General features: G+C 40.3%; 1 protein-coding gene across 1 annotated transcript in view; it reads right to left on the bottom strand.

The window, feature by feature from the left end:
• Window positions 1–766: 766 nt before the first annotated feature.
• LOC126169121 (kinesin-like protein KIF23) overlaps window positions 767–24,246 on the bottom strand; it is a 162,778-nt gene continuing 139,298 nt past the window's right edge. Inside the window, exon 15 of the mRNA XM_049920616.1 lies at window positions 767–1,394. Coding sequence (XP_049776573.1) covers window positions 1,206–1,394 — 189 coding nt within the window. The 3' untranslated portion in view covers window positions 767–1,205. The remainder of the gene's footprint in view (window positions 1,395–24,246) is intronic.

The raw sequence follows: 24,246 nt of genomic DNA, 5'->3' as shown, positions 1-24,246 counted from the left end.
ATACTATACCTGCAGTAACATTATGCGACTCAATGAATTACTGAACATAGTAAGACAATAATGTATACAGATCTCTCCTGTTAAGTAATGCATCTTTTCCAAAATATGTTGTTCATTACTTCAAACATGGTTGCTGCTGTGTGTGTCGAATGGAGTGTTTACACAGTGTGTATTATCAACATGCATCTCTGTTCACACAATGTTACTCCCTCAATAAAAAACGGAACAAGACTGATAGCGGTACTAAACAACTCTTTGCTGTGCATATCAGTCCATACTGTTTTTAAACCTTCAACTGTCTCATTATCAACAAGTTCATCAAAACTGATCAATAACTACAGTAGATGAGCAGCTTATGACAAACTGGATCACTTTTGTGCAATGCTTTATCATCTCCACCAACTGCTTTGACATATCAATCCCATTACTTGCAGTCTACTTCTTTTGTGTGGCTTATCTAACAATTAACTCTTCTGTCAGCTTTGCATACTTTTTCCTTTGTCCTATGGAGAATAAACACTTCTCACTCTCTCTCTAACTTTCAAGATTTATCGTTAATTCTTTTCACAATAATCATGTATATTTTTTCCGGTATTCTGTAACTTTTAACAGTCAAGCTGCAGACAATTTGTAAGGATTGGCCCTCTTCTGACATTGCAGCCAAACCACTTTACAGAAAGTGGACACAGATAAAAAAATATTGGCATGTACATATCACTATAGATATAGGTATTGAATAAAATGTATGTATTACAACTTCTGAATGTCAGTTGGAACATCATCATTTAATTACAAAAAAAAATAATTAAGTCAATAATATAAAAAATCATATAAGCACCCACAGAAAAATAACAACCATTACAAAAATTAGTAAGGTACAAAATTGTCATGTAGCAGATGTCACGTGTCAAATTTACAAAAGTTAGTAAGGTACAAAATTGTCATGTATCACATATCATATATAAAATTTACAAAAGTATCATGTTTCACATCTGATAATTAAAAATATATTTATATAATACTATATGGTACAATACTGGAATGTATATTCAAATCAGCATGATTTCAGCTCAGGTAAAAAAGGTATTAGAAAGAGAGATCAAGAATCTCCAAACGCCTTACTAAGGCACATCCAGGTGTTATTAGCATTTGAAATTTGTCAATATAAGGTTAAAAATTTACATTCCCAACTTGTGTCCATACTTTCAGAGTCTTGGTTTCTTTGCATGTCCTTCAACTGACATTGCACAAATGGTTGCCAGATCTTGAGGGTGTGTTTCTGCTTCAAGATTCCTTTTTCTGACTGGAGATGATGATGGTGACTCCTGGCGAAGAGTTTCAACGTCATTGAAGATAACCTGAGCACCACCACTAACAGTTGGAACAACATCTCCCTGTAAAATCACAAGGTTCAAAACTCATTCCAATTTTACTATACAAACTGAGCAAACAACAGAAAATAACCTTACATTTTTTACTTCTAAAGTGCTAAAAATGACTAGATAAGTTAAAGTTAGAAACAGTTGTAGAATGCCCAGGGTGAATGGATTTAATGCTCTTATACTTTCCTCACCAGCAACCAGTCTTCGATAAGGAATAACCTAAATACTTGTCCTGTTAGTAGCAGAACACATTACTTCCTACCAACTCATTTTACATATAAAATGCTACAAATAGTCTTAGTTGATATTGTGTGGCCACTGCACGGGAAAACATTTAGTAACAGATGATGGTTAAAATTATTAAATGATATAAACCCATTTTTCCTCAGCTCTTCAGTGTGTGATGGAACATACTTCTGATCTCTCTCTCTCTCTCTCTCCTTTCCTTTCTTGTAACAATCAACCAATCAACAATAATGTGTGACAAGAATGTAGCTCAGCACGCCTCTGACTGAGATTGAAATTCTCCAATTTTCTGACAGTCATTTTGTGAGACGTACTTTGGAGGAAGTAATATGTTGCCTGATAAACACAAAATGCAAGCTCTTAGAATTATACTGGTAGCAGCAAACCTCTCCATAATGTCCAACACCTCTCTAGTAGTGTCTGTTACTGGAACTGGATAATTATCTGAGGCACTAGTACTTGCATAATAAAATACCAACAAAATGTGTGGCTCTTCTTTGGACCTTCTCTGTCAGACCTACCTGGAAAGTGTCCCCAACTGAGAAGTAGTACTAAATGAACTGCTTGATGGGGGTTTTGCAAGCTGCCTCTTTCATGGATACTTTACATTTCCCTAGGATGAGTCGTAATCCGAGTTTGCTTTTCCAAATAAGGAATTTCATGTAATGAAAGAGACTCTGAATAGTTCCAATTATTTTGTAGTCGTTATTGTGCCCATAGGTATAACATTGACATGGGGATGAAGCACTAATGGGGCTTTTCAGTTAGATATGCACAAGTTTTACTTAACCATGGTGAAGACAACTGCAAGTCAGTGCACCAAGCACTGATTTTCCATTCCATTATTACTTATCTCAATATCTGTCAGTTTGGTTAATGAATAATGATTGGAACGAAGGACTATATGCAGAGGTAGCAAAAACCACGAGATAGCGATACGCATATATACAGATAGCGGTAGTATCGCGTACACAAGGTATGAATGGCAATGCATTGGCAGAGCTGTCATTTGTACTCAGGTGATTCGCATAAATAGGTTCCTGATGTGATTATGATCACATGATGCGAATTAGCAGACTTTGAAAGCAGAACGGTAGTTGAAGCTGGCTGATGGGACATTCCACTTCAGGAATTGTTACAGTATTTAGTATTCAGAGATCTACAGTGTCAAAGAGTGTGCCAAGAATACCTAATTTCAGGCATTATCTCTCACCATGGACAACACACTGGCTGACGGCCTCCACTTCACAACTGAGAGCAGTGGCATTTGCATAGTTGTCAGTGCTAAAAGACAAGCAACACTGCAGGAATCAATGCAGGATGTATAACGAACATATCAGTTAACACAGTACAACGAAATGTGGCGTTAATGGGCCTGCAGTGCCTCTCTTGAGCTTGTGACCATATTGGTTGAAGCCCAGACAACTGGAAAACCATGGTCTGGTCAGATGATTCCCACTTTCAGTTGGTAAGAGCTGACTGTAGATTAGAGTGTGGTGGAGACCCCATGAAGCTATGGACCCAGGTTGGGAACAAGGCACTGTGCAATCTGGTAACGGCCCCATAATGATGTGGACTGTGTTTAGATGGAATGGAGGAGGCCTCTGGTCCAACTGAACCAATCATTGACTGGAAATTGTTATGTTCAGCTACTTGGATATGACTGGTGCCCATTCATGGACTTAATATTCCCAGATAACGATGGAATTTTTATGGATGACAAAGCACTATGTCACTGGTCCACAATTGTTCATGACTGGTTTGAAGAACATTCTGGACAATTTAAGCAAATGATACGGCCACCCAGAATGCCTGTCATGAATCCCATCAAACATTTATGGGACATAATCAAGATATCAGTTATGTGTACAAAATCCTGCACTGGCAAAACTTTCGCAATTATGGACAGCTATAGCAGCAGGATGGTTCAGCATTTCTGCAGGGGACTTCCCACAACTAGCCAAGTTCATGCTATGTCTAGTAGCTACACTATGCTGGGAAAAAGGAGGTCTGACACGATATCAGAAGGTAACCCATGACTTTTGTCACTTTAGTGTACATTCCATAGTGAAACAATTTTGGGAAGCAATTCAGCATTTCAACCTTACCTGTTATTTCCCGTTTTGGTCCAGAATGTTCAATTAGTGGCTACATAGGTGATTTTTATCCACATACTGACTTTATGTATAACCACAAGTTCTTAGGAATTATTGACAGATTAGTTGCAAAATTATACTTTTGAACTTGTTAAACACTTCACACTCATTGCCCTCCTTATGCTTAGCTTTTGTTTGTCAATAAGTTCTCTTTGCTTTCAATAATTGAAACATGTCAAATCTCTCCTATCGATAACAGCATAACTTGGATGTACATATCTAAACAACAGTGTGTAATACCTTTCAATTTTACCTATGTATGCCCTCTATTGTTCTTTGGTCAGTATGTTTGACTTTGGCTGCTCAGAGTTTCTTATCGTACTTGCTAAGCAAAAACATTTTTCTAACTCCCTTAATACTTCTTTTAGCACAGATAGTCATTGATGATGCAACAGCATTATGGTCATTGATTCGCTCATCTGTAGTAACTGAATTGCAAAGAACATGTGTTAGTTACTAGGATATCTAGGATGTTGCCCTCATGAGTCAGTTCTCTAATTTTACAAGTCCACAGTGATATAGGGATGTTTCAGTTCTGGACTACAAGTATTTTACATCAGGCAATTAATTTTGATTTATTTATTTTATGTATCAAATGGCTTTGCAAGTGCAAGTACGAACATTGAGATGCTTAAAATAGATAACATATATTTCATATATGTACAATATGTTTGATTATGAAACAGATACAGAAAAAATACCAATATAAAAACAACAAACGCCAGTACATTTAACATTCACATGAGAGAATAGTTGTGGTGGAAGGGTAACAATAACCCACTACAAAGTTCAATCCAAATGAGGCAGCCACTCAATAGCAGCCGGGCTGGCCTCGATTTTCCAGAGAACCTATGTTACGGGCAACGTTGTACTAATGTAGCAAAGTTTGATCACCATTTTCACAGTCCCACGTTGGGTTATCAGTAAATAAATGTCGTGTGACTAGGGCCTCCCATTTGGTAGACTGGTCGCCTGGTGCAAGTCTTTTGAGTTGACACTACTTCGGCAACTTTCGCATCAATGATGATGATGATGATGATGACGATGATGACAACACAACACCCAGTCCCTGAGCGGAGAAAATCTCTGACCCAGCCCGGAATCAAACCTGGGCCCCTTTGTATGGCAGGCTGTCGCATTGACCTCTCAGCTATCGGCGCAGATGGGTTACCACTGGTACCTTACTTATACATCATGGATTTAGATTATGCACATCCGGTTCTTACACAATTTAACTGACACCATATTTTGTGGGGAAGTTGCATTCCTGGAATTGTTGCTTGGCGGTCTTCTATATTGTTGCAGTTAACATCAGCGTTATTCCACTCAGCTTTCCAGAATTTACAGTTGTCATAGGCAAGTATTCAGTCTTTCCATATCAGTGCTCTTGATTTCAGGTGATTTCTACAGTATTCATCTAGTACTTGGTGTGTAGGTAGCAGTCTTTGTATGCCTGGGTGATTTATTTTTTGCCATTCCTGGACTAATGCCTTCCATCTTCAGATTTCTGGTGGAGCAATATTTGACAGGACATAAAGCCATGCTAGCAAAGTCAACATTAATGTTCCTGTTATTATTCTCATAGTTTTACTGAACTGGACATAAATTTTCTTTACCTAGGTACTCCAACTCCACACAGGGGCGCACTACTCACCCACAGAGTAGACCAGTGCTTGTGCTGCAGTGCATAGTGTAATTGCATCTGCTCCTCATGTTGTACCCACTAACTTCTAAATGATGTTATTTTCGGTTTTCAATTCCTGGCAAGTTAATGACGTGCATACTGCTGCCAGGATGGTGTCTCCCAGGCTGCGTCAGCAGCATGGCAGAAGTTTTACACAAACGGTGGCCAAACTGGACATAGAGCCTCTCATGGTCAACAGCAGCATGTGCAACCTCAACAAGGAAAGTGCTCGCTTCAGAACTCTGAGACAATTTCAGTCTTTTATGACATTTTTGGGATTCTAGCACAAATAATTTTACGTGTTCGAAAAACTGTTTGCACTCAGATTTGAAGATGGTCATCACAGGCTGAAATTAAAAATTCTTTATATGCTCTAAGTAATTTCGAGATAAGATGTTGATGTCAATATACCGTAACCCCAGTATCATTAGAATGTGTGCGACTCCATTTTGCAGGTGGCAAGGTGAAGTCTTTCCTATTACAATAATGTGTCAGATAAAACTTGGAGAATACCAAAGATAAGTTTGCTGATGTGTTCTGTTAATGCACTACTGCAGGAGGTTTTACAACTACCATGTTTGACTCAAATTTAATGTGCGCCTTCAATTAGATTGTTTCACATACAGAACTGATAATAACCACACTCAATAATGAGTTCTTACTGCAACAGTTGTCACCAAAACTGATATTCAGCCAAAATTAAAGCTTCTGATGCTATTCACTTCTTGTTTCAACCAGCTTTCTGTTCCCATTACTATGTGGACATTATTGCTGAAAGTGATGCTAATTCTAGAGCCTCATCATTGACCCTGCTGATGTTATCTAGTACCACATTAATAAAATTTTCTCTTACTGAACTGCATGGATGAATATTCTTTGTGATACATGAAACTAACTGATTTGCTCTTACCTGATTGCAGTATGCAATACATCATTGAGTTGGTGGAGGGTTTCCTCCACTTTCTCTTGTGTATTTGGCTATCCCAGTAGTTTCTTCCTGTATATAGTGCCTGCCTGAATTATTGAAGGGGTCTACATCTCTCCACTCGACACCGGAGGTCAAGAAATATCGCACTGATATTGTTGCAGAATCATCTGATCTCTATTTCAAGCCCTCCACTGGACACAAACCAAAAGGACTGCAATCACTTCTGGATAGCTGGAAATTACTTTGTCAGCTGTGCTTCAACAGTCCATATTAGGCTACCTATGTTCATCGATTTGGCCTGTTGAGTAGAAAAACTGAGAACAGTGTTTGAACCATATCGATATGAGCTACGATCTGCGGCAGGAAATCCGGCTTAGCAAAGTACCCCCTACTAGCTCTGATTCACTCTCAACAGTGGGCAGCACTCAATGTGAGTTACTAATTCGTAAGGTGATAGCCATGCACCCACCATCTACATTTACCTTCCACTCAGAGATTTTCGAATCCACCACTGTCTGTCATTTGCCCTTGGGTGAATTGTCATTTGCCCTTGGGTGAAGACAAACCAGCCACTCTGCGTGCATTAGCAGGTGCAGTGTCATCAGGGTTTCCAGGAAATTCCAGAGGCAACTCAGATGCCCAACTGTGCCACAGCCAGCAGCAGCCGGAAACCAGTTGATCAAGACCAATTCCCTCTCATGCCAGCACACAACAAGCAAAGCCCATAATTCTACAGAATTATATAATGAGCATAAAGGAATGTACCAACACAAGCAACCAGACTTACTAAAAGAAATACAGGAAGACTGCAACAAAAAGAGATCCAATTAAGTGACTGCTGTGCTGGAGGTAGAACAAAGTTACCACTATTAAAATGGCAATACAATAAACTACTTCACAAAAATAAAAGCTATCATATTTATCCCACTAAACAATGGAAAGTGCATGATGGACTAACAAGAAAGCCTTGTGTGTCTGAGTTGTGCTTATATGAATGTATTTTCTGTTTTCAAAGGAGGACTTTTTTTCTCCAAAAGGTCAAATGTTTAGCAGGCTTTTTCATTCAGCCCATCTCCAACTCAGCACTCCCTCTATGGTGTTACTGGTACTTTACCCTTTTCATTTTGTATTCATCCCATTATAAGACAATCCCCTTCTTTTTTAAGAGATATATATATATATATATAATAGAGGGAAACATTCCACGTGGGAAAAATATATTTAAAAAGAAAGATGATGAGACTTACCGAACAAAAGCACTGGCAGGTCGATAGACACACAAACAAACACAAACATACACACAAAATTCTAGCTTTCGCAACCAACGGTTGCCTCGTCAGGAAAGAGGGAAGGAGAAGGAAAGACAAAAGGATATGGGTTTTAAGGGAGAGGGTAAGGAGTCATTCCAATCCCGGGAGCGGAAAGACTTACCTTAGGGGGAAAAAAGGACAGGTATACACTCGCGCACACACACACATATCCATCCACACATACACAGACACAAGCAGACATTTGTAAAGGCAAAGAGTATGGGCAGAGATGTCAGTCGGGACGGAAGTACGGAGGCAAAGAGGATGTTGAAAGACAGGTGAGGTATGAGCGGCGGCAGATTGAAATTAGAAATTAGCGGAGATTGAGGCCTGGCGGATAGCGAGAAGAGAGGATATGCTGAAGGGCAAGTTCCCATCTCCGGAGTTCTGACAGGTTGGTGTTAGTGGGAAGTATCCAGATAACCCGGACGGTGTAACACTGTGCCAAGATGTGCTGGCCGTGCACCAAGGCATGTTTAGCCACAGGGTGATCCTCATTACCAACAAACACTGTCTGCCTGTGTCCATTCATGCGAATGGACAGTTTGTTGGTGGTCATTCCCACATAGAACGCTTCACAGTGTAGGCAGGTCAGTTGGTAAATCACGTGGGTGCTTTCACACGTGGCTCTGCCTTTGATCGTGTACACCTTCCGGGTTACAGGACTGGAATAGGTGGTGGTGGGAGGGTGCATGGGACAGGTTTTACACCGGGGGCAGTTACAGGGGTAGGAGCCAGAGGGTAGGGAAAGTGGTTTGGGGATTTCAGAGGGATGAACTAAGAGGTTACGAAGGTTAGGTGGACGGCGGAAAGACACTCTTGGTGGAGTGGGGAGGATTTCATGAAGGATGGATCTCATTTCAGGGCAGGATTTGAGGAAGTCGTATCCCTGCTGGAGAGCCACATTCAGAATCTGATCCAGTCCCGGAAAGTATCCTGTCACAAGTGGGGCACTTTTGGGATTCTTCTGTGGAAGGTTTGAGGAGATGAGGAAGTGGCTCTGGTTATTTGCTTCTGTACCAGGTCGGGAGGGTAGTTACGGGATGCAAAAGCTGTTTTCAGGTTGTTGGTGTAATGGTTCAAGGATTCCGGACTGGAGCAGATTCGTTTGCCACGAAGACCTAGGCTGTAGGGAAGGGACCGTTTGATGTGGAATGGGTGGCAGCTGTCATAATGGAGGTACTGTTGCTTGTTGGTGGGTTTGATGTGGACGAACGTGTGAAGCTGGCCATTGGACAGGTGGAGGTCAACGTCAAGGAAAGTGGCATGGGATTTAGAGTAGGACCAGGTGAATCTGATGGAACCAAAGGAGTTGAGGTTGGAGAGGAAATTCTGGAGTTCTTCTTCACTGTGAGTCCAGATCATGAAAATGTCATCAATAAATATGTACCAAACTTTGGGTTGGCAAGCCTGGGTAACCAAGAAGGCTTCCTCTAAGCGACCCATGAATAGGTTGGCGTATGAGGGGGCCATCCTGGTACCCATGGCTGTTCCCTTTAATTGTTGGTATGTCTGGCCTTCAAAAGTGAAGAAGTTGTGGGTCAGGACGAAGCTAAGGTAATGAGGAAAGAGGTTTTAGGTAGGACGGCAGGTGATCGGCGTGAAAGGAAGTGCTCCATCGCAGCGAGGCCCTGGACATGCGGAATATTTGTGTATAAGGAAGTGGCATCAATGGTTACAAGGATGGTTTCTGGGGGTAACAGACTGGGTAGGGATTCCAGGCGTTCGAGAAAGTGGTTGGTGTCTTTGATGAAGGATGGGAGACTGCATGTAATGGGTTGAAGGTGTTGATCTACGTAGGCAGAGATGCGTTCTGTGGGGGCTTGGTAACCAGCTACAATGGGACGGCCGGGATGATTGGGTTTGTGAATTTTGGGAAGAAGGTAGGGGTGCGGGGTGTTGGTGGGGTCAGGAGGTTGATGGAGTCAGGTGAAAGGTTTTGTAGGGGGCCTAAGGTTCTGAGGATTCCTTGAAGCTCCGCCATATATATATATATATATATATATATATATATATATATATATATATATATATATATATATATATATATATATATCCTTTCGTCTTTCCCTCTCCTTCCCTCTTTCCTGATGAGGCAACAGTTTGTTGCGAAAGCTTGAATTTTGTGTGTATGTTTGTGTGTCTGTCGACCTGCCAGCACTTTCATTTGGTAAGTCACATCATCTTTGTTTTTAGGTGTGTGTGTGTGTGTGTCTATATATATATATATATATATATATATATATATATATATATATATATATATGAGGGAAACATTCCACGTGGGAAAAATATATCTAAAAACAAAGATGATGTGACTTACCAAAAGAAAGCACTGGCAGGTCGATAGACACACAAACACACACACAAAATTCTAGCTTTCGCAACCAACGGTTGCTTCGTCAGGAAAGAGGGAAAGTGAGGGAAAGACGAAAGGATGTGGGTTTTAAGCGAGAGGGTAAGGAGTCATTCCAATCCCGGGAGCGGAAAGACCTACCTTAGGGTGAAAGTAAGGATGGGTCACACCCGCACACACACACACACACACACACACATACACACACACATCCATCCACACATACACAAATATATATATGGATATAATAGAGGGAAACATTCCACGTGGGAAAAATATAATTTTTTTTCTGACTAACCAAAAATACAAACTGATATAAAGTGTCTTCCTAAAAAGGTTAACATCGTACCTATTCTAACCTTATACTATCTAATGACTGTCTGTAGCTTGATAATAAAAAGACAAATAAAACGAAACTATTTATATTCATTTATTACTATTATTAATTTTTTCCTACTTTAGTCAGTTGTATGGTATCACTATTTTTAATAATAATTTTAATTTGAAAGCATACTGGCATTCTTCCTTCCTGACACTTCTCTCATAGATATCATCATCTGAGCCATCCACAGAACTGGCAATGCAACACTTTCCGAATCATTTCGTAATAGATTCACTTGAGATTCCGCTATTGGCAGTAAAGATGTACTGGCCAAGCAATGATACTGAGGGTTTAAATTCTTCCCAGGAGTAAGGACATTGTTGCCTAGAAGCCACTCACTCTAAAGCTGTCACAGCTGAGCCTTAAAAGGTCTACTCATAAAAGCATCTGTTACCTGAAGTTCTGAGGTCATGCTACCAAGAATTATTATCAGGTCTGTTTTGTTCTTTGTTTCATGGGTTAGGTGTCTCATGAAAGAATCCCACACTAACTTTCTTCTTCTGTTAAGAAAAGCACAAGGTATTCTCTTCCAAACGAGCTTTAGCCAATCTAGCATCTGGTCATTTGTCATTCATCCCTTTTCTTAGCAAATAATATAAACTCTGCATATCAAAATGGAAAGTTGTCTAATTGGGTTATCGTATGTCCTAGCAATATGTTGTGCTGTTTCGTTGGATTGATTATCTGCATTACTAAACGGCTGTGATCATCCAGCCTATATAATGGCTTCCAGGGGCAACAAAAATTTCATTTGATATGACTTAATGTAACACTGATTAAGTTTAAAATTTAAAATACTGTCAATCTACTCCTTAACCCTTTCAGACCCGATTTTTTATTTACTTATCAAAACAATATCAGACATCATTTTTACATTCGGGTGAGTTTCCTGACAACACTTTTCTAAGAAAAAATTTCATACGATCTCTAGTTTTCTAGATATTTAATGTACACAACTGTGTTCATCAGGTCTCGAGCTTCATGTCATACATTACGGAGGTTAACACTATGGATCAGGTATGCCACTCTTTATTTCACTTTAAAACAGAAGAATCAATAAAAATAATGCCAAATTACAGTTCTTATTTAAACAACAATGGTCAAAACACTGATTTTAAGGTTTCGTATGAAACTGCAAAAAAAATTTTTGTCCTTTTGGAGGCATAAATGTACTTTACATTATCTGCACTGAATTCTAGAACGCCCTGTACATTTTGGAAATTTGCAGTGACTTGGATCTCCTACATCATGCAAAGGCAAATGGTCAATGGAATCAAACTGTATCTCTGTAATTGGTCATAATTCTCCTCTTTTTCTTGGTATGACTCTCATGTCTGAAGCCAGTCCTTCATCAGACAGATGCCCCCTCTTCTTTTCAGCCACTTTCTTCTAGCACATTATCAATCCATCTGCTACCCTGATATGAAAAGAAAGAAGGTCCATTTGCTTCTGCTTTGGGATAGACAGGTTGTCCGCATCTCATCTGTATGCCAACCAACTTAGCACCATGGCAAAGTCAACAGCATGAAAAATCATACGGAAAGGCCATTTTCGAGATGTGATGAAAACCCTGTAGTAGCTTATCAATTGATCAAATTGTTCCACACCATCCATTGCATGATTATATCTTCTCACTATTTCAGGTCTTTCTACTTTCACGTATTTATAGTGTTTTTTGTCCCAACACTCAACTTCATCCACTGAGCCTTTACCAACAAAGTTTGAACACAATACAACTGGCCTATAGTCTAACCATTTACACATGGTAATGTCATCAGCACTAGTGATTTCTCCACAGTAACCTCTGGTTTGTTTCATTATTGTTTTATCATCTGAAAAAGGCAAGTTCTTTCCAAATCTGTTTTGACGGACAGTACCTGCTGCATTGATGCCTTGAGATTTCAGAACTTGAAACAGATGATAAGGTGAAAAGAAGTTGTCAAAGTATAATTTATGACCTTTAGCTTTTGAGAGTGGAACAGAAAATTCTAAACCAGCAGCAGGACCTAATCAAATTTTTTTACAGTATGCGCTATTTAGTTCAGTTGTAGTGCCTTGAACAAAAGGAAATCATGCACTATTCCACTCTTTTCACTGAAGACTTTGATTCCCCTTGACATACTACTTTGCAGAAAACTTCCCAATGAAAGGAATAATTCTTTCACTGACACAAACATTCTCTTCTATAGAAAGTTCATTGCAGCGTTTTCGAATGGCTGAGTAAATTGGCCTGACGTAAAATTTACCTTTATTTTCAGGTGGCTTTTCCAGATCGTTCACCAAGTGTAAATTTGTTAGTAATTCTAAAAATCTCTCTCGTAACATGTTTTCCCAGAACACATTTACCTTCAGGCTTGTATTCCAATACATTCATTATCTGGGAAATTTCAAGGTGCCAGTCAATATATGCAAACCAAATAGCATCTCTAGTGCTTGAGGAGTTGTCTGCTTGAATGAGGATTTGCCTCGTTGTAATGCATAAATATGAGTATGTGCTTCCATGTTAGTGAACAAATCATCTGGTATACATCTTTTGAAGTATTGCATTGGAGAACATGAGAGATTCTTCAAAATTTGGAGCTTTGTATGTTTCTGCAATGGTACTTAGAGGCTTGCGCTTCCATTTTATGGATTCTTTAGGTGTCACCATTATGTTGTCACACAGGTTATTCAATTCTGAGTTGTTTTCATTGCATAAAAAGTTCATTTCAGCATCCACCACCTCTCCATCATCATCTTCAGATATGGTGTCTCTACACACATCACTCACACCCACTTTATTTCCTCCAACACGTTTCACTATTTGTGGAGCTTGCCTTTCAATAAGTGGTACACTGTCATTCTCATCTGCACTCAAACTAATGTCAGAAATGCCACCATTTTCAATTATGTCCATAATCAAGTCCCAATCTTCTCCACAGAAAGATATTCCTTATCCATATTTGTAAGTCAAAAGCCAGAAATATAAAATAAAATCATATGTACAGGTCAGTTATTCTCCTCTTTGCTGCTGGTACTGAAATTAATGGACAAATTACCACACATAACTACCATAGCCATGCAAATATAGCTGAGACACATTTTAGGTTACTTTTCCTATTTTACACTGTTAAGGACCTGTTTTACACAAATGTGTACATTAATCTTACCTGATACATAACACAAATAAGAACTGAATGAAATTTCTGAAAATTCCACTGAAAGAATGACTAATGTTTCCAAAAGAAGGAAACCACACAAAACATTCATAAACAAAACCCACAACATGACTATTATAGCAATAAAGTCAACGAGTAATGGCTTCCCACAGAGAAACAACACCAGAGAGTATATTTTACTAAGTGGTTCGCAGACTGCTCACAAGAGAGCAGCAGCTGCTGGAGCATGGCTAAAAGAAACATACACTAATGTGCACAGTGGGTTTGGATGCACCTGACATTTCCTGTCAGCGAAATATTAGTGAACAAACTTTATGTACACAATTGTGACCACCAGGTCTGAAAGGGTTAAAATGTATAATCCTAGTGACTTTCATCAAACTATATGCAATTTCAAACCTTTTCAAAACTTGTTCTAAATAACATATCCAAGGCATTTGATACACATTTACACAGTTGGTAGCAGGGTTAAATTTGCTACCCGCTCACTATTCCCCTCCCTGCATTCATACTAGTGCTTGGCCAAGCTGGAGTCACTGTTGCTCCTCCAACCATTACAAATTCTTCAAATTAAATCTGCATGTGACCTCAATTGCCAAAGCTTCATCTGTAAATGTAAGATGACCCCATTATTAAGCTATCAAATTATATAAAAATGAACTCATTGGCAGCAGTTAATCTGCAAATGTAAGATGACTGTGTATTTTTCAAATGATGAATTTGGAAAAAGTCTCAAATGCTTTGTTATTCTGCACTTCTGTTGACATTCAAGACAGTAACTGGTATACTGAAGCTAGTTAGTTTGAATTCAAGGCTTAATACACAATGAAGAATAAATGCTCAGAGAGGATACTAGCCATCCTACAGATTTTGCTTCTATTCAATTATACTTAGAAAATAGAGTATATTGTATCAATATTTAGGAATATAGGATACCACTTACCAAATATCAAACATGTTGAATCATCAAAGACACACACACACACACACACACACACACACACACACACACAAAGAGACTGAAAACTCTGTTAGCTTTTGGAATAAATATAAAACCTTTGCCGAGCTAGTGTGTGTGTGTGTGTGTGTGTGTGTGTGTGTGTGTGTGTGTGTGTAACTCTGCTCCAGTGGAGCTGCCCCTAAAGCATTATGCAGCGTGTTAAGTGGCTATGAGAAAATGCATAATAGGAGCTGACCATCAACTTTCACTCACACATGCTCACAGTTTATGTAACAGATATGAGGTTTGTTCCATAAGTTAGGCAACTTTGTCCACAAAATTTTTCTCCGCTTACTTTTTACTTATGGTGCAGGGTCTCTTTTGAAATGCTCTCCTCCACAATTGATACACCACTTCCTACACCGTTTCCACTAGCAGAAGCAGTCTTGGTACACCTCTTGTTGGATTTGCGAAGTGCTGTCTGCGGATCTTCTTTCATCTTATCTATCGTTGCAAATCTGCATTCTTTCAGTGGGGTTTTCAACTGTGGAAATAAGAACATGTCCGCAGGGGCCATGTCTGGAGAGTACAGAGGATGAGGCAGCACAGTGAGTTCGTTTTTAGTGCAATAGTCACCCACCAACAGGGATGAACGTGCGGATGCATAATCGTGATGCAAGAGCATGAATTGTCTCGCCACATTTCAGGCCGTTTCCTTCACACATTTTCTCACAGGCATCACAATATCTCCTGATAGTACCATCGATTAACAATTTGTCCATGTGGCTTTGAATTCATGATCAACTAATCCTTCACAGTCAAAGAAAACTATCAGCATAGCATTGACATCTGGTCCGACCTTGTGAGCTTTCCTGACCCATTGTGAAGATTGAACCTTCACGTCAACATCGTAGCCGTAGACCCGTGTCTCATCACCAGTTATGACTCTATTAAGGAGCATCTCGTTCTCATTTGCGTGATCCAAAAGCTCTTCACAGGTTGCGAGGCAAAGGTCTTTCTGGTCTTGACTCATGAGCTGTGGGCCAAAGTTGGTGGCAACATTATGCATTCCAAGATGCTGTGTCAGAAGTTTGTGACATAATCGAACTGAAATGTTACATTCTTCTGCAGTCTCTCGGACAGCCAGTCTTTGATTGGCAAGCACAATTTCACTGATGTTCCCGACGTGAGTGTCATCAGCAGATGTCGACAAGGGTCATCTTTAACTTCCACCTGGCCATTGTTAAACCGTATGAACCATTCATAACACAGAGTGTGGCTTAAGCAATCATCATCGTAGGCTTCCAGCATCATTTGGTGCATGTGTGTAAAGTTTTTCTTGAGTTTCACACAAAATTTAATGCGGGCACATTCCTCCTCTAACTGTGCCATCTCAAATACAGCACTGAACAATAACTAACAGACATACAACAATGTAATTTCCCAAAGTTACACATTAAACACAAGTGCGTGCAGGAACGCCAACCACATTTAGCTTCAACACACCATTGGCATGACAATATGAATGTTTTGGAATTTTTAGAACAAAGCTCACCGAGGATAATTTGGTGCATATTGAATCTGTGTGGAGGTTCCAAGTTAGTTTGAAATCCAAGTGTACACTCCGAAGTTTAACCAACATACAATCGTTGTTTATTACATTTTCAGTTTTATTTTGGTTGACGGTTAATCATTGTCTTTAAACCAGATAGTAGAAATTCTTAGGTTGGCTTTGCTTTGTTCTTTTAGGTACTCTATGTCATTTCCAAATGCAATGAAAGTAGTATAATTAGCAGATAGAACAGATTTACATGGCTTGATACTAGGTAGGCATGATAATATTAGAATCCGATGATTCACAGTCTACTGTCTTGCTCAGGACAATTGGTAGGGCATCAACAGATGATTTTGCTTCAGAAGTAATGAATTTCAATGTGGATGAATTTTCCCTGAAGCCATACAGAGTGTTTGTCTGTGTTCCATTGCAAGTGAAATGTTTGTAAATTTGTTGATACATGCAATGTTCTACTATTAGCAAAACAACTTGTCTCATTTTTTATGTAGTGGGACAACTCTTTAAGCGTGCTGACAAAGAATAAATCACAGAAATCCAATTTTTTAGTACACAAAAGTGGTTGTAGTACAATATCCGCAATCTTTTTAACAACTAATTTTAACAGACCATACAAGTCTTCTGATTTTGAGTTGCTGAATTTTGATATAGCTACTGCACCACCAATGACAACAATTTGTGTACACTTGAATGTACATGTTGCAGGTCTGTTATGCAATATGAGTAACTTTGTACCCCTTCCCCCCAGATGTTTAGAAATGCCTTATTTATAGTTGTCATTTTGTTGAGTTGAGTGTCCCTTATCACCAGAAAAAAAAGAAGTTATTCATTTCATCAAATGTGATACAGGTAGTATTACAAGTGGTTCTATTAGTATTACCCACACTGATTTGGTAAATCTCCAAGAAGCCTTGCATTTAGTTTGTGGTTTCTGAATAAAGTTACTATTTGCCATTCATTTCTATTTTATAATACCTGATCTGGACCTCTTCTTTCCTTGAAGGTATTAAAGTCTACTTCACCGTGCTTTGGTCTGATATGGATATTGATGACCTGTGTTCTTAATTTTTTGAGGTCAGTTGTGAACCATTGAAGAAACTCCTATGATTACTTTTGCTTGGTTTCCCCTCGAGTCTTTTTAATACTTAGGGCAGCACTTACTAAAAATATTAGAAACAAGACTGACAAGGCCGTCAAACATTTCATCGACGTTTGTACAATGAGACAGGAAGTTGGAGCATTCTATCATAAACAGTTGTGAGCTGAAAGTGTTGATTTGGGTATCATTAACAATTCTAACTCATTTGGGTTGTTCACATTGCTCTGTGGATTTTTTATCAGAAATTTTACCATATCCTTCATACAGAAACTAGCAATTTTTACAAACGGGTTTTTGTGTTGCATTAATATAAATCTTGTTTTTGCGCATCAGCTTCAGCTCTTATAGGGAAGTAGCCAATTTTTTGTTTTGTACGTGATATTTCTACTTTTCCATATTGGATACAATTGTATGAAGGCAGCATTTGCCTTTTTAATGCGGTTTTTCACGTCATCTCCAGCTCCACCATCTTCCGCCACTATACTACCCAGATACAGGAATGAGTTGACAGTCTCCACCCACTGCTCACATATTAACAATGGCACCTCCACGTTCCCTGAATTCACTCTCATTTCCTTTGTTTTGCCTATATTTATCTTGAGGCCAGCAGTCTCTGCTTCTTCTTTCAGCAAGTTTAATTTAGCTTTCATATCAGTCAGCCTTGAAGCTAATAAAACTATGTCGTCTGCAAAATCCAAATCCTCCAGACGTTCGTGGATCCCCCACTGGATTCCTCGTCTCCTGCCTGCTGTGACTCTTCTCATAACAGAGTCTAGAACGAGTAGAAAAAGTGTTGGAGACAAAATGCAACCCTGCCGGACTCCAGTTGTTACTTTTATGGGCTCTGTCATATTTCCCTTGTAGAGTATGCAGCATTTGTAGCCATCATATAGATCTTTTACAGGGTGTATACGGGGACAAGGAAAAAAAATTCCCGGATTATTCCCGGATTTCTCCCGGATATCCCGTTTAAAAAATACGCTTTTTCCCGGGCGAAAATACACTTTTTCTGTGCTAACTGACAGATTTTCCGTAGATTTTCCCTCGGAACTGCAAAACTTATCAATTCTTTGAATGGTTAACGTTTTATACAATCGCGTAGAACTTCCCGGGGGGGGGCCGAGAATATGGAGAGACTTATAACAAAAAAAGAGAACTTTGATTTGCAGCAACATATACGTTGCATATTTTCGTATTACGAAAGTATAAATTCGAATTGCACCAAACACAGCGCGTTAGTTTGCGGAGCGTTGAAACCGAGGTTGCGATGTCCTTTTGTAAGCGAGTCATATCTCAAGCCACGAGATCTCGTCAGCCGATGACAGCAGCTATTCAGAGCATAGGACACGTGTTATAGTCAGCCAACAGCAAGATCACTGGTTAAATAGCGCGAACACTCAAGAGGAAAAGTTAACGGTTTACATTAATGTACACAGTACCGTATATCTACAATAAAAGCTAAAATTTCACATATAATATTAGTCTCTAAGATTAACACGCTACAACAGAAGCTTAGCTTTCACATGTAATATTGATCTTTTTTGCGTGTGTTATACTTTAAGATACATCACACACATGTGCCAGTAAATTTAATATTATGACATAAATGTCTCGGCTCGAAACTCTTGTAAGTGGCTGGTCCTCAAACTGTTCAGTTTCGAACGCTCTGTGGTTTAGATATCCATCCCACTTTCTCACACGTAACATAATTCATCTTGCGTAAAAAGAAATTTACTTTGAAAGTAACGCTTTTCTAACCACCGTTCGCAATACTATCCGAAGACTGTAAGAAATAGGTTCGATTTACCAGTTTCCAGAGAGCACCAGAAAACAGGCATTATTGTGCGTGTGCAACTGCAGTGGTGTAGGAAGCCAGTATGTTCGTGTTTATAAAGCACTAAAAGAGCTTATATTACACCATAAAAGAAACAGGGCATCAGAGGGTACTCAAAAGAGCATCGGAATTTCGTAAACCATACTAAAATGCATAATTCGGCTTGAAGTGCGAATTGCCTTTTGCCAGATTCACAATGAAGTATGTCCCATCTGATATTAAGCTTTTCAGTGTGGTTTTTGGGATGTAAATTTTCTCGGAGTACCAGTACTCTACGATCTAATTTTTGGTTCTTTATTGTGGCATGATGCCATATATGGCAGAAGATGATAACGTGCACTTGAAATTCAGCGAAAAGGTGGAACTAGCCAATACTGTAGAATGAAACACTTCGTTTCAAGTAAAATGATTGCCTCAGCGGAAAGATTAATAAAGCCAAATTTCTTTAGCAAACTTGCTAAAATAACTTCACTGTTCTGCAAGGCGATTAATGCTTGACTGCTACTAACTTGGAAATAAAATAAAATCAGAAAACTGAAATTAATAATATATTTTTGCTCTCCATAATTATGTGAATGTATTTTAATTCACTTGATAGCTCCCCGGCCACAGAAATCCGTTTGGTTTTCATTTGACTTGGGAGCTGTACACGAAGAGAAGCAGCGAAATCACTTAACGTAAACATGCGTCACGTGGAGGTTAACCCCCTCCCCACTACAACTCAGACAACTCTGTGCAAGTGTGAATCTGGCAGCTAGGGCACGTGAGAAAAATTTTTCTCGTTTGCATCTGGCTGCTTGCTATTGCTACAGACACAGCTAACAGCCAAACTTCAAGTAGAAGGAGAAGGTACTGCTTATACGGGAGTCAAATGCGCATGCGCAACAGACCGCTGGTAATTGGTCAAACGAACCTAATGTGAACAGTTGTGACGTCATGCTCATAGCAAGCAGTTTATTGTTACGAAGAATTACAGTCTGCGCCCTACGGCCTTTGACATATTTTTGCTATTTGCAAACGCTTGTGCGTGCACGGTTTTTTGTTGTAAATTGCACATTTCCTTTGTCACTAAAGTTTTATCTTTTTCCCTCTCGTTTATATTTTATTGCTGCAGTATCATTCTCCAGTAGCAGGATACAATAACATTCTTTGCTAGAGAATCAATTCTGCAGCCAAAATTTAAAAAAATTAACTGAAAGCTAAAACAATGAAAAATTCCCGGAATTCCGAAAAATTCCCGGGTTTATCCCTGTTTTCTCCCGGATGAAAAAATTCCCGCGTTTTTCCCGGATTTCCCGGGTCATATACACCCTGTTTTATGATGTTTAAGATCTTCTGTGGTATGCCACAAATGTGAAGGCTGTCCTGTACGCCAGTGAAAGCTGGAAAATGGATAAAAAGATAACATCCCAGTTACAAAGCTTCATAAATAGATGTCTTCGACGCATCATGAATATCTGTTGGCCAGAAAAAATATGTAATGAGGAGCTCTGGCGAATAACACACCAGATACCTATAGAAGACCAGATACGAGAGAGAAAGTGGGGCTGGTTGGGGCACACCTTGAGAAAACCAGATGGAGCCATCGAGAAAAAAGCATTGGAATGGAATTCCCACGGTACAAGGAAGAGAGGAAGACCAAGGGGCACATGGAAGAGGACAGTGGAAGGGGAAGCAAAAAGAGTTGGCAAGACCTGGGCAGAATTGAGGCAAATGGCCAAAGACGGGCGGATGGCGAGTTCTCCTGGATGCCCTACGCCCCCATAGGGGCCAAAGGAATTAAGTCAAGTAAATCAAGTCCAGTGTGCTGGCCAGTCTGTGGATGGTTTTTAAGGTGATTTTCCATCTGCCTCGGCCAATGCGGGCTGGTTCCCCTTATTCCGCCTGTTACACTATGTCGCTGATTGCTGCGCAAACACTTTCTCTATGTACACATACACCAAAATTACTCTACCTCGCAAAAATTGGGGTTACATTCGTCTGGTGTGAGACATTCCTTTGAGGGGGGGGGGGGGGGGGGGTGTCATCTACTGGGGGCCAAACCGCACAATAACCCTGGATTCGGTGTGGGGCAGCGCTGGGGTGAGTGGACTGCTGTAGCCTGAGGGCTACGGCGGGGACGAAGCTTCTCCGTCATTTCTAGGGCCCTAGTTTCATACAATAGAATCCCCTATGTATTGCTCACATAGGGAGCGTGAGGATAACATTATTAATAATTACTACATGCACAAAGGCATTCAAACAATCATTCTTTCCACATGGTACAATGGGAAATATACTCTTTCATTCACTTTATGATGGTTTGCAGAGTGTAGATGTAGATGCATAAATGTCTTTCTTGATTTGTTATAACATTTTCCTGAGATAACAGCTGTCTTGTCGACATGTTATTTGCACAAAGGACATTGTGTGTCAGCTAAATACACTGAACAAGTGAAAGTGGTTTGTTACTGTAATCCTAATGTTAAAGTTAGATGGTTCTATTTAATACCTGGAAATGCAAAACTTATCAATCCTTTGAATGGTTAACGTTTTATACACTGGCACAGAAACTTCCCGGCACTTTAGGGGGAGGGGAAAAAAAAGGTGAGAAAAGTCTTGGAACGACCTTTGATGTGCAGCAACATTATGCTGTATATTTTCGTATTACGAAAGTATAAATTCAAATTGCACCAAACACAGCATGTTAGTTTCTGGAGCGTTGAAATTGAGATTGCGATGCCCTTTTTGAGGCCAATCATATCTCATGCCACATGATCTCACCAGCCGATGACAGCAGATATTCAGAGCATAGGACACATGTTATAGTCAGTCAACAGCAAGATCACTGCTAAGCAGTGTGAGCAAACAAAGAGGAAGTCTTTTCTTTCCTTTTTCTTAAGTATGGTTTTAGGGCACAAAACTGCTACGGTCATAAATACCCAATCTGTGACTGAAATTTAAATCAGCAGCAATAGAAGCGAAAGAAGGAGGGAAACTAAACACTGAAGGAAATCTTTAGAAAACTGAGAGGCGGGGGACGGGGGTTCCCCGAAAAGAGCTTCAAATTACCGATGTCATCTCGCTGACACTGATAAACTCAAGAATGAGATCGGCTGAGTGCGTGTCATCTAGTAAAAGGGGAGATATATCAGGCAACAGCTGTGAACGAGCACGGATTAAAATAGGGGCACTGAAGTAAAAGGGGTCTCACCGTCCACTGTCGAGAGCAGTGGGGACAAAGCGGGAGAGATTGCCACTTAAAACATGTCAATGGCTAAAAAGACAGTGCACAATCCGGGGTCTAATTAAAATTCCCTCCTCCTGATGACGAGACCGGGAGGAAGAGGTCCAAGCACAGGGAAGAGGTTTTATGTCCTGTAATTTATTATTTATTATGTGTATGCCATAAAAGAGCAACACAACAACATAAAATGCTCTGGAGCCTGGCAAAGGAAACCATGCGAACAGCGGGTCGAGGAAGAGAGACTGCAACCTTTGCCGCTATATTCGCTGCGTCGTTTCCGCGAGTACCAACATGCCCTGGGATCCAGAGAAAAGCCACAGAGACACCACCCAAGTAGAGCATGTGGAGACAGTTCTGAATCCGGTGGACCAGAGGGTTGACGGGATAAAGAGCTTGGAGGTTGAGAAGGGAGCCAAGCAAATTCGAGCATATAATATACTGTATCCGCTGATGGCGACATATGTATTGGACAACCTGAAGAACAACGTAAAGCTCCGCAGTAAAACCAAACACTGGTCAGGTAGCCGAAATCTAACCGGGGTGTTGCCAACAATATGGGCACTCCCAACACCACAGGTGGTCTTTGCGCCGTCACTATAAACGAAAGTGCACATAGAGCAGCAAATGCCCAACGATAAACTATAGCAGGGGTTCTGTCCTTGGCAAGCTGGCACAGGTCACAGAGAAGGCAGATACGGGGGGCGAAGTCAAGGTGGCGCCATATCCCCATTCATAAAGAAAGTTTTAGGAAATTGGAAGCAAAAGGAATGTAGCAGCTGACGGAAGCAGACTCCCAGTGGTGGTAGAGAGGAAGGGCGGCAAATAAATCCAAGGAGGTGTCGAACAAAAGGGTATGGGTCGGATTAGTAAGCATGGAAGACAGATGCCTAGCATAACAACTCGGAAGGACAGCTCACCGATTGGACAGTGGAGGTCCAGCAGTCTCAGCATAAAGGCTCTCCAAGGGGCTGGTGTAAAAAGCTTCAGACGCTAAATGCAATCCATGGTGGTGGACAGAGTCTAGACACCGAAGAATAGATGGGCGTGCACAGGAATAAACTATGCTTCCATAGTCCAATTTTGAGTGCACTAAGGCACAATATAGGTGGAGGATGATCACTTGGTCTGCTCCCCAGGAGGTACCACTCAGAACATGGAGGGTGTTGAGGGATCGCAGACAACGAGCCAGAAGATAGTAAACGTGGAAAGACCAGCACAGTTTTCTGGCAAATATAAATCCCAAGAATTTGGTGACGTCCGCAAACGGAATATCGACAGGGCTTAGATGTCGGGGAGGCGGATAAAACTCTGTACGACGCCAAAAATTACACACAAGGTCTTACTGGGAGAATATCAGAAGCCGGTTTCGATGCTCCATGAGTGGAGGCAATGGAGACATTCTTGAAGATGTCTCTCAATGAAGCTGGTCCATTGAGAGCTGTAGTAGATTGTAAAATCGTCGACGAAGAGGCAGCCTGAGACATCGGGAAGGAGAAAATCCATAATTGGATTTATGACGATGGCAAACAGTGCAACACTTAGCATGGAGCCCTCGGGCACCTCGTTTCATTTGGTGAAAGTATGGGAGAGAGTGGTGTTCCCCAGCACCTTAAATGTGCGCTCTATCATAAATTCACAGATGAAAAGGGGTAGCCGACCTCGAAAGCCACAAGAAAAAAGCGTGTGGAGAATGCCTGTCCTGCAACAGGTATCGTATGCCCTCTTCAGATCAAAAAATGTAGTTACCGTTTGGAGTTTCCTGAGAAAATTGTTCATGATATAAGTGGAGAGGGCAACAAGATGGTCAACTGCGGAATGATGCTTTCGGAAACCACATTGGGCAGGCGTCAAAAGGCTTTGAGACTCCAGCCACCAGCCTAAACGGCAAATTAGCATACACTCCATAACCTTACATACCTTACTCATGAGAGAGATGGGGCATTAGCTAGAGGGGACACGTTTGTCCTTTCCA

Source organism: Schistocerca cancellata, chromosome 1 (assembly GCF_023864275.1).
Source record: "Schistocerca cancellata isolate TAMUIC-IGC-003103 chromosome 1, iqSchCanc2.1, whole genome shotgun sequence".
NCBI lineage: Eukaryota > Metazoa > Arthropoda > Insecta > Orthoptera > Acrididae > Schistocerca > Schistocerca cancellata.
This window is presented reverse-complemented; position numbering and strand designations above follow the sequence as displayed.